The sequence below is a fragment of the Danaus plexippus genome, assembly GCF_018135715.1.
Source record: "Danaus plexippus chromosome 18 unlocalized genomic scaffold, MEX_DaPlex mxdp_20, whole genome shotgun sequence".
NCBI classification, from domain to species: domain Eukaryota; kingdom Metazoa; phylum Arthropoda; class Insecta; order Lepidoptera; family Nymphalidae; genus Danaus; species Danaus plexippus.
This window is the reverse complement of record NW_026869853.1, coordinates 2,161,993-2,174,197: the sequence shown is the minus strand read 5'-3', so window position 1 is coordinate 2,174,197 and position 12,205 is coordinate 2,161,993. Positions and strand designations below refer to the sequence as shown.

General features: G+C 31.3%; 1 protein-coding gene across 1 annotated transcript in view; it reads right to left on the bottom strand.

Annotated features, from left to right (window-relative positions):
• The window catches only part of LOC116772935 (cell adhesion molecule Dscam2-like), a 98,723-nt gene that overhangs the window by 12,253 nt on the left and 74,265 nt on the right, over positions 1-12,205 (bottom strand). The window contains exons 2-15 of the mRNA XM_061528553.1: positions 11,130-11,274; positions 9,849-10,021; positions 8,377-8,467; positions 8,090-8,240; positions 7,679-7,843; positions 6,263-6,398; positions 6,006-6,125; positions 5,600-5,764; positions 5,129-5,273; positions 4,285-4,433; positions 1,986-2,202; positions 1,508-1,703; positions 964-1,130; positions 17-99 (exon numbers count right to left, since the gene is read on the bottom strand). Of these exons, the coding sequence (XP_061384537.1) occupies positions 17-99; positions 964-1,130; positions 1,508-1,703; positions 1,986-2,202; positions 4,285-4,433; positions 5,129-5,273; positions 5,600-5,764; positions 6,006-6,125; positions 6,263-6,398; positions 7,679-7,843; positions 8,090-8,240; positions 8,377-8,467; positions 9,849-10,021; positions 11,130-11,274 (2,103 nt within the window). The remainder of the gene's footprint in view (positions 1-16; positions 100-963; positions 1,131-1,507; positions 1,704-1,985; positions 2,203-4,284; positions 4,434-5,128; positions 5,274-5,599; positions 5,765-6,005; positions 6,126-6,262; positions 6,399-7,678; positions 7,844-8,089; positions 8,241-8,376; positions 8,468-9,848; positions 10,022-11,129; positions 11,275-12,205) is intronic.

Below are 12,205 nucleotides of genomic sequence, written 5' to 3'. Positions count from 1 at the left end.
TAGTTACTTTTCTTACCACTTTCCTGTGTCAGAGTGTTGACAGGCGGCGTCGCGGGACCTGCACCCGCGCTATTAAAAGCCCTTACGCTTACTGAATACCTGTTTAAAAAGCTTGCTAGTGAATTGCTGTTTTATACGATAGTTTCAAAAGTATTTTAATATAGTATTAGTCTTTTTTTTTAAGTTTTTTTACATTAGTTCTATGCTATGGCGACTTTGCAATAGGCATACATTTGATGTTTTTCTTTTCAAATAAAATGGAATAAAAATGGAAATGTGTTGCTTTCACTAAAGCTATTTTCGGTAGCACAGATTGGTATTAGTATTGGAAAATATTCAGAACATAAATGGCGAAAAGCCAAGCTATCCAAGATTTTGCTTAGCGTATCATATTAACCTAGTAGGTCAGGAGACTTGATTTTTAGCTTTAGCTTATAAAAGAGAATTTGGAATAAAAGTGTTGATACAATTTGAAAACTTAGCTGTCGATTATGGGTACTGAACAAATTTATTAATTTTAAAGGATAAGTCCTTAATGGTGAAAAATATTAAAGAGAACAAAAAGCGTAAGAACTAATTTAAGGTTATTAATTTTATAAACCAACATTCTTTGACATATTATACGTAAAGGTAAATTAATTACATAACAAAACATGGATTCAAATACTAAATATTATCATTTAATTTTAACTTTTCATTTAACACGAACCGTTAGTGAATAGAGAATTAAAATAAGGTAATCTTAAAATACTTCAAGCGATATATAAAAAATATTTATAATTTTAATTACATTTTTAATAAAACTTATAGGCATTTAGAATGTTATAAAGATTGAAGAGGATTTTAACTTATATGATATTTCTTTTAACATATACTTTTGGTATCTGGAATGCGGTCTGTCTTAATGAATATGTTGAATCATCATAAGACGCTAAAAATTGTATTTGTTTAATATAAACCTACCGTGTATAATGTTCCAGACCAGCTATAGTATACTTAGTGACGTGCCCTCTAACAGTGGCAAACTCCATACCAACACTGGCACCCCCAGATAAGGTGCCATCCGCAGATAGCCACCACCATACCGTGTACCCAAGAAGTTCACCGTTCCACGACGATGCGGGTGGAGCCTAACATTAAAAAAATCAGTTTCTAAAACCAGAAACTTCTATGCTGGCTTAAAAATTAAGGAATAAAATAATGTTAACTTTAAATAGATGATTTTAGATAAATCTGTGTATACAAATGTATTCTTTGTTCTTAACTTTGAAATAAAACTATGTTTTTTGGATTTCCTACGCAATTTTATTATGCTAAATTTCAGCCTACGTTCGAATAATTTACGGTTTTACGATAGCGGCTAAGTAGTCAAAGCGTCAGGTAAAATTTAGCGTAAGAAAATTGTATGTAATACAAAATGTAGTAAACACCTAACCTATTCTTAATCATGCAAAAAAAAAACTTTGAAAGTATCGATGTAGTCTGTTAAGTTAATACTTTTCTCTACCTGCCAAGCTAGTTCAATAGTACTCGGTCGTGGAGCAGATGCCCTTAGCCCAAGCGGTGGACGAGCTGGTGGCTCGTGCAGCGTTAGAGCCAGAAGGGCTCGCGTTTGTGCTGACGAAAATTGTGCTGTCACTGTACGCGCGCGAACCAAGTATGCTGTCGCTGGTTCGAGTCCCGTAATTGTGGCTTCTTCGTTTCTGAATATGTTCATAGTTTAATACTATATATGTATAATATTTATTGGAAGAAAAATAAAATAAAATATCTTAATCGTTTAATTCCTTAAAGAACGCTGAACGAATTGCAGAATTTACTTGAGTATAATAAATCTTTTTACGTCTGTCAGGGATTACAAAACCAATCTTCGAATAAAGAATTTCTATGTATGATAATAAAATATAGGTCAGATAAGATTTAAGTCTGTTCTATTATTGTATACGAAATAAATGAATTTTTATATTAAAACACATGAAACTTACTCGGAATAGGAGTCAGCGTTGCGAGCGGATACCGATACATTGTGAGTGTCAGCATCTCTCCAAGGGTTCATATCGGGATTGGTAGAGTCGTGTCTCCTGTACTGAACGACGTACCCCAGAACAGGGGAATTCCCGTCAAACGGACGACGCCATTGTAGTCGGATGGTACGAGATGTGGCGTCCACCACCCGGAAATTGGCCGGAGGTTCCGGTGGCTCTGTTTGTGTTAGTGATATTTTACTTGTAATTTCTTATTGGTTCCCTTTATAATAAGTATTATTTAACTAATATTTTTGTTCTTGACTCCAATAACACCGTAAATGGTACACTAATTTCAAGATTATCTAAATAGTTAGAACTTTTTTATTTATAAATAATTTTCATTACAAACATATTTTTTTTATTGCTTAACAAACCGTTTTTATAAAAATATTCAATTTAATACAACAATGTGTATCCACAGACGCGTTGTGTATCACATCCGTGCACATGTGCACATCCGTGCACAGCTCGTCTGCCAGTGATCACGGTTGCTGAAAAGTAACCGAAACGTCGGAAGTATGTAGTTTTAACAAAAAATAAAGCACGCGTTATATATCCAAAAAATATTAGTTACATTTATATGAATAAAACTCGCGAAAGTCTTAGATCTCATCATGATATTAGCTTCCATTGCATGGTTGGATTCTCTTAAGATAAGCATTCTTAAACATTTTCGATTTTTATTAAAATAATAAGAAAAAAAAAATACAAACGGAATAAAGTTTTATAATCTAAAAGGTATAAATGTTGATGAATTTAAGCGTTTATTTACTTTCATATACAATTATAACAAAAGATCTTAAGAAAATACATGTACATGGAATAAATTTCACAAGTAACTCTAACGTGTAAAAATATAATCAGGTTATTGTCCACAAATAATACATAAATAAAAAATAGAATCCCAGTAACCTTTTTCCAATTTGTTTGGCATAAAATCTTTGATAAAAAAAGTAGTTCAACATATAAAACACAATAATCAGGGGGAAATTAAGAATATTATATAGTAAAAAACCAAACAGTAATCATTTGTAAGAAAATGTTATGAAATTTTATGACTTCCTAGGAATTACATGTATCTATGTCCTACATGTTTTTAGAGGGATTTTCGTTTCAAAAATTCGTCAAGGATCCTTATCGCGAGTCGGATATATTGTTAAAATCTTTTCAAAATAACAGAACGCATAATATCTTTGCGATATATCCTCCCTTTTTAAGGTGTTTTAAAAATGATACCATTGCTTTACTGATGTTTCGCATCGGGTGAAATAAATATGTTCAAAGATGTTTCATATTCTCCTGAAGTTTCAATTTAACGTATATATACTAGAAATAGATGATTTTAACAAGTTTAAATGATAATGGACCAACTTACAGAACAACTTTACAAATTTAAAAGAGTTTAAAGTCTGAAAGTTATTAGAGTGGAGCCGTAAACAAACTACGTTAAGCACTTTTACGCTTTTCTTGTTTACATTAACTCTACCGAGAGTATTTTCCTTCCAAGGAAACATCAAAGGACCGTAACTAGTTTATCACTTTTATGTGGTTCTTGATTTAATTAAACTCAATAATAGAGCAAATAAAAAATAGCCTCGGAGTAGGAAAGTAAAGAATTTTCTAAGGAAATTTTATATAACCTCTTATGTTTATTTATTTAACATAAAGTTTGAACAACCAAACGGATTATGGCAGAAGTTTGGGTTGGGGTTACGAAGTACTCGTGTTGCGAAATCTAATAATTAGATAACGTAAAAACTTTCGAGAATTTAAGTTGAATAATAAAAAAAATACATAAAATAAAAATATCGAAAAAACTACTTTTGCTGCAATGTAATTAAAAATATTTTTTTCATCAAATGATACTTTTTGATATATGAAATGGTTAAACTTGTTTTAAATGTCATTCTTAATAGAAAATAAAGGTAAGGTAAATGGTAAACACTATAACAGTTGCAAGTGTAAACGCAAACACTTGAGAAAATATTATTTAAATTCAACATCATGTTAAGGCGGAGACAACGCAGTGCCAACACTTTCATTGGGACACTTACTTAATTTGTACATATCTAAACTGAGAACGAAAGGGATACCAATAATAGTTATCTTTAACAGAACACATAGTACACAGAGCTCATCCTTTTTGCTTGAGTACCAGAAGCTACTTCTGCTTTCTATGCCAAAACGAATCGATATCACAACCGATTTGTGGTTGTATTGCTGTCTCATTCGACACTACTGTGGATGTAGCCCTTACCTTGAACTCCTAAATGCACGAAATGGTCAGATCGTCCATATGGATTGGTAGCCTGGCAACGGTATACTCCAGAATCCCGTCTATCAGCACGTTCGATGACCAATTCACTACGTAGACCCTCAACGCTTCTGGTTTCTGATATACTCATCCTAGGGATGAAAGTTTGTATGAATAGGTAGGAAACTCAGGAAATTTATGGACAAAGACAAAAACTATAGGCGGAAAGAGGACACACAAAAATGTTTAATGTCTAACTTGAAGTTCAACTTAACATCAAAATAGATCTTTTCAATATTTTAACACTCTTCGTTCTAACGGAGTCTTGAGATCATATTATATATAGATAAAAATATTGTAATATGAACACACAGACATTATTAAACATAGTAAATATAGTGGTTTAAATAATTTAAACATATATTATACAATATATTCAAATGTACACAAATAAACATATCCTTCTGTATATATTCTTAATTAAAAAATTCCATTTTCTGTCAATTAAAATTTTGTCCCTCTCTTGTTTTGGCAGTCGATTTATTTTCTCAACAGTGCTGTAAAATTCCACATGAGGTTGCCTGTTATCAATTAGGGTCAAGCCCCATAACTTCAAGGCACGTTGGCGAGTTCGTTTGAAAATTTTTACTTCTCTGTCCTTAACTTTTTGAAAGTAAAATATTCTTTCAATTTATTTAAGTGAATTAATTAAAAAATTCAGTGTAACTGTTTTTAATGATAGTTGGAATGAATTTATATAAATTAAGTTATGTACATTAAAATTAAAATAATATTATAAATAATTAATTTTAGTTAAAATGTTTCTTATAATCTTAAATTCGAAAACCTGTAATCAGAATTTGGTAAGGTCCTCCCAGAATGACTCCAGGCCATGGAGAGTGGATTATCTCCTCTCGCCACACACGCCAGTCTCACAGTCTCACCAAGCTTAGCCGTCACATTCACCGACGGTGTTTCGAATCTAGCTGGTTCTTTAATGAAAGAACAGAGAAACTAAGCATGAGAAACGATTAAGACAGTGTGAAGGCAAATGATCTACTTGTAGTATAAACGGAAGTAATGAAGTTAAATTCATACTCAGCCAACAGCTCCATGTTACAATTGTAATTAAAATAGTTCTCCTCAATTTAAATTATATTTCCATTAAATTAAGAACAAAAGCACGAGAATCTATTCAACAACGTTTAAGAGTCGCGGGACTAAGTGTCTCAAATTGCAGCCCCATTATGTTTCCATTTAATACATTTGCTAGGAAAAATATGAAAAGGGGTTACGGAATGGGAAATTTCAAGCTTACCATTAACGTGTATCGTTAGGGTTTTAGATAAAGCGGGTGCCACGCCATTTTCAGCCTTGCAACGGTACTTCCCAGAATGTTCTGCACGTGCTGAGTCCAGTCGTAGAGAACCGTTGCCAAGTACTACGGGATCCGACACTCCGCCCAATGCACTTTCTGTACTGCCTTTTTAAACGGAGGAAGGTTTTACAGATATTTTTGGTTTTATTCTGTTAGAGCTGTTAATTAAGAATATTTTATACACCTAAATCGCGTTTACTAAATAGCATAAAAAGTCATATGTAACGTATTTTCTTTACGATATTTTTAATTTCATATCTGTAAAAGCAAATAATTTATTTGATAATTTTGAGTGATATCTACCCCAGTATTATTACATGTATAAATGCATAGCTTCCAAACTTACCAGTGAATTTGGTCCAGTAAATGTGAGGTGGAGGATGTCCTCTAGCTTCACAGCTGACCGTGAGGGAGCCGTTCAGTAAAACTGATGTATCAGAAGGTTCCAGTTGCCAATACGGGGGTACTAGAGTTGAATATACTATCGATATATTACACGTAAAACAAGACATGCTTTGTCTACATTAATATGAGTTTTATCTAATTAGAAAGACATTAGAAAATGTGTAAGTCTATACTATGGCTACATTAAATATGTTTTACCTTTGATAGCTAGTTCAGCGGACATGTTTGCTTTCCCAGCGGTATTAGTAACGACGCAGGTGTATATTCCGCTGTGAGCCGCGGTCAGGCTTTTGAAAAGGAGCATACTATAGAACTCAGCTCCACGTTCGTCTACCTGTTTTTAAAATATATCTTTATTTTATTTTATTTTTATTTTTTCTGGAAATTTCAGCTTAGATTAAATTTTTATGTATTTAATTTGCGAAAAGGTCAGTTATGTATTACGAGTATATGTTATTAACTTGACGGACGTCACTATATTGTGTAGTCACAGTGGTTATACAAAGCATACTGTTTTCAATTCAAGACTATTTTTTCTTAATAACACCAAATAAACACTAGCCGCAATGAAATAATAGGAGAGCCATTATATTTGTTTGTAAACATGAAGATGGTTTTCTCAAAAAGAATTTACAAACCAGATCTTAAATTAATATTTGGGACACATTTTTGTCTAATCCAGGACACCTATAAAGTTTTAATAAATGTTATTATAAAATTGTTAGCTTTTGTTGTTATTTTTTTATTTTTTTTTATTTTGTGTTATATTATAAATATATTCAAGTATAATCATTCAACTTTAATTTTAAGACGAAAAAGAGATTTTTTATTATTGAAAGAGTTGAGGCGCAGACTTGGTTATTTCAAACGATTTGCATATTGACACAGTTTCTTTAAAAAACAAAGTGTTCTCTTACCAGTTCTCTGACAATTTTTCATATCTTCATCAATTTTGTTTATTGTATTACAAAGTATATAGATATTTTTTTCTAAATTTAAGTCATGAGGTAAAGTCAATATATTAATGGACTTATTGTTTTATACATATCGTAGATCAAATTAACATAATGTGATCTTTGTTGTATTAAAACCGTCCCTTGACATGGAAGCAGTCAGCCGAGCAGTTCGCTGAAGTGTTAATATACAAGATAAATATTCACCGTGGATGAGAATATTTATACAGAGACTAGCTTTTGTTCGTCGCTCCGCCCACTTGTTTATCAATTATCGAGTCATTAAATCATATATGTCCTCCAAAGAAGTCCTATCTATATCGAAAATATAATTATTTAATCTATGTAACGTTTTAGCCCCAAACATGGAGACAAATGCTTACTTCTAATTCGTTATATTAAAATCAATTGGCATTTTTTTTTTATAAAACACCTCATCCCAAGGCTTCAGTATGCTGATAAAATTTCTACGTGTTACACATATGAACATTTTGAGTATGTGATCGTCTTCCGTTTTATGAGGAATCTTTTATGTTAATTATATACGAGTATATTCTTAGATCATAAAGTGGTGTGGAGGGTATAAAAATCTGGATATAGGTAGATAAGTTTGTCTGTTATGACACTTCTGTTAGTTAATTTTTATGCAATTACGTCTTACCTGAAGTACGCTAGAGATGGGCATTTGGTCTTTGAGCCATGAAAAATACACGGGCATGTCTCCTGATGTCACTGTGCAAGTAAGTTGTGCTCGATCGCCTGATCTTAGTCCAGGAGGAAATACTATAGGGGAGAGTACTGGCGGGGATACAACGTTTATTTGAACCTGGAAATTACTTATTCCATACATATTTTGAAGAAAACGTGACGCGAGAAGTTCGTAACAATTCAGAAGAGTATTCAAATCTAGGGGTTTGACATAATTACTGTTAGTTTACACAGAGACCAACTATTATATTACAAGTTAATATTTTTATTAAACATATAAGTTACATACAACAGACAAGATATCTGATTGACGTAAATAGTGACTCTCTAACAATAGAGTTTTTTTTTTCATTCATGTTCTTACCTCTCTCCTAGCAAGCTCTCCGCCAGGAGTTAGAACAGAACAGATCCAGCCACCCTTGTCCCTAGTACGGTCGACGTTGCTGATAGTTAGTTGTCCATCGGATTGTTGGTATCTGGGATCATTGCCAGCACCGCCCTCCCATTTCACCGAGCTGTTTTACAAATGTCACCAAAAAAAATTTAAAACGTATTTCACGGACGAAGTAAACAACAATAACTACAGCTCCTCTTATATTTATAAAATAAATAAATTATAATCCCTTTTGGAAATAACATATAAAAACTTACTCAATTGGAAAGCCGTAATATGGGCACCAAATGGTGATATCTGAACCAGCGACAGCTTTCACGGGATTGATTGACCGTATATATGGTGGACCTTAAAAAAATTGCTGGTCAGTAAAATCTCTTTTTTTTAACGGAATAAATAAATTTTATTGAAGATTTATATATTTCCAAAGATCCGTTGAAACGAATGTTGAATGTAAAGTGAGTCAGTGCTTTCGATTACTTTTTTTTTTGGTATTTGTAAAAAATGCAAATTGTTTTCTTTACTATACCATTTTGAAGCAAAAATGCATTATTTCAACAAAATAATAACATTTCGAAATCTAGTAAAGATTACTAATATTCAAATTTGTTTGTAAAAAATTCTCTAAATAATTAAAAAAATATTAATAAATTAAATATAAGATAAAAGAAATTTTTACATTGTAATCTATTTATTAGTAACCTCAGTTGGCATCACGTTTGTTTTGGTTTCGTTTTACAGATCAAATTTTCCAGTGTGATGCTTATTTTGGAAGGATTTTTCGTACAAAAATATTAGCCTAAATGCCATGACAAAATAGGCCATTGTTTTTACATGTTTGAAAACGACATTTTGTTACAAATTGCCACGTACTTGTTATCGTTTCATACCGTCCAACAACATCGACGCTTAAATTATGCAGTATTTTTTTAAAGCAAACATAAAATTTTGCTGGAATATATTAAATGTTTTTCATAATCAACGTTTAATTGCTACAAAATTGGACCAAGTTATTTCAGCGGTCACACAATAATAATAATTAATTAAAATAAATTGTTGTACAACAAAGATACTAATACATTTCGTCAATTTTTAATTATATAATATCCGAATTTTAAGAGGTCCACTGGTTGTTTGATTTAGATAGCAATCAAATACTATTTCAATTTACAACATCAAATTCACTCATACACGTCAAGTTTAATTTTTTCTTATTAGATTTTATAAAAAAATATTAGATAACACTTATAGATGCGTATTTATTTTAAAACGGATATCTCTAAAATAGATCCATTTTGCATAGCGTATTTGTAAATAAATAAATTTATTCAGACAAAAGTTCGGAACAAAGGGGAAGTGTTGATGGCAAGTTAACGATTAATGAAAATTTTATAGTTGTGATGGTGGCTGCGTAGTGAATATGAAGAGTTTTTCAAAAAACAATAATCTTCAGTTCAGGATATAGTTTGTGTTATACTATGCTTTGTAATAGCAGATAGATTTAAAAAAAATCTATTCCACGCTCGTAACGTTTAAAGTATAATAATTTATATTTTACCTCACTTCACATAAGTTATAATAATTACTATAACAATATATTTTAATATTTAAATTATTATTTTTTATTCTAAAACAGTTAAAAATAAAATCATACTATTTAATATCACGGCTCCCAGTGGCTTTTTTATACAATATAGAAGATGCGGAAGTATTTGTAATTGTGGCTTACCATAAACATTAAGTCTCGCAGCATGAGCGACTGATCCGTGGGTGTTGGTAGCTCTACACTCATATCTCCCGCCGTGTTCCACACGTGCACTGTTCAGTGAAAGGGTAGACAGTATATAGTTGCTGGACCCCAAACCTGATTGTCCCGTTTCACGACCTTCCGTTACCATCGCCCTGAATATACAAAATTTCTTAGAATATTACATTGACTTATAATGTTCACTTCTAAATCGAAATTCAATTTCTTTGCTATAGATATACTACCTGAAGTGACCTTTTTATATCTGAAGTGATAATTACCTAAGATTCAGCCTGCGTTGAGAATTATTGTTAAGATTTATTAATTTAGTAACTTATATATTAATTTTTTGGCAAAAATTAATAAACATGTAATTTATTACTTCAATAACGAAGTCCGAAGACGTAAATTGTGAATACCGAAAATGGAAATGTCTATCTACAAACGAACTCGCTTTAATAATACAGTGAAATAGAATTCAGAGGGAGAATATGACTGACATAAAGACTGAGCGATTTCACTGACCTTACGTAACACTTTTGAAACTTTTCCACTGATTTTATTATAAGTTGATAAAACTTGTAATCATATTTTACATGAAATTTGTATAAACTTTGTTACGAATGTTGTCTTATAAGAAAAATGATGAAAAAGACGATCTTTTTCATTTTCAGAATACTTCAATATTTGAATGAACGAGACTGTTACACAGTTCAGTGATTCGTAGGCAAATTTTATTAAGGCAACAAATAATTTAAGTATTATTATATTACACAAACACTCCTAAAATTATCGATCACTTTAAAAAATACAATTCATATAAAATGTTAATTAATACTTTGCATAATATCGTTATATCATATATAGCATGTAAATGTCAGAGCCATCCAAATAATATTATACATGTGAAAACTTTGTGCTTTCGTCTGTTATTTATCCAAAATATATACCCAAATGACTGCAAAGCTTTTACAAAAATAATACTCTTTACCGTAAAAATCTTTTATATAAAGGTGAATAAAGAATTTTAATTTAAACTTGAGCAAAGATGCAGCTGAAATATATCTATTTAAATGAAACTAGTGTTTTTCGGATAAACTACGCGTGATTTATTTTTGTAAAAAACTACATACTCCCGACGTTTCGGTCACTTTTCAGCAACCGTGATCACTGATCCCGAAAAATACTAGTTTCATTTAAATGAATAAAACTCGCGAAAATCTTAGATCTCATTATGATATATATGAATGTGTGTAAATTTACCCATGATGTGCTGGTATGGGTAGCCCATCCAGGATCCACCTGAAACGCGGAGGTGGTTCTCCAACTGCAGAACATTTGAGAGCTACTTGCGCCCCCGGCTGTACAGCCTGTTCGATGAAAGTGTAAACCAATTCCGGACGGGAATCTACAATGCATAAATAAGGTTAATAAACTAGAAGAGATAATAAAAGTGTTACGTACATGTACTTACCAGGTGACCTTTTCGATCGTTCACGTTTCAAGTAAACAGAATCCTCTCCTCGGACCAACAAACACCATATAACTGAAATATAGTTGAACAATACAATAATTCCATTCTTTCGTATGTCTGATATATATTTTTATATTGAGGATGTACTTCAAATTAAAATATATCATATTATATATTATAAGTACTATAATTATGACGTTCTAATTAGTTGTTCAAATGCCATAAAGGCTTGACAAAACAATGCTCATTCAGTCAACTGGTTGTATATAGTAACATAGCATTAAAATATAATTGTAGTTTTAAATACGTTATAGATTACTCCCATAACAAAGACAATGGCGATAAATTCATAATTTTATCATTTTCATATTAATCACGATATTAATAATGATGTGGTTGAAAAATTTGTTTTTATTTTACTTAATATTATTAATTATAAATCAAATTAAAGCTCTAATATGCTTGTTGTTGTGTTATATGAGGGCATATGTTTATAACTATGATGTCATAGACAGTACACCATAAAGTTCATGCAAAATTTAACTTTAAAAATTCACTCACTTCTTCCTTTTATCCGCATTCGTTCACAATTTATAAGGGCGTAAATCGTAAAACCGCAGAAAAAATTTATAACCGCAGTTAACCGTGGTGTGACCGGTAACAGTGTCGTAAGATAAACTAAATTTTAAATACTGTTCACATTATTTTTGTGTATACAGTATAGTAAACTATAATCATGATATGTCCTATTATAAATTGGATTTAGAATTAAAATTTTTAATACCTAAGAATATTTCTTATACTGTTACACAAAATTGTTTAACGAATATTTATGAAATTTCGCAACTTTAGCGTTACGTTTAAA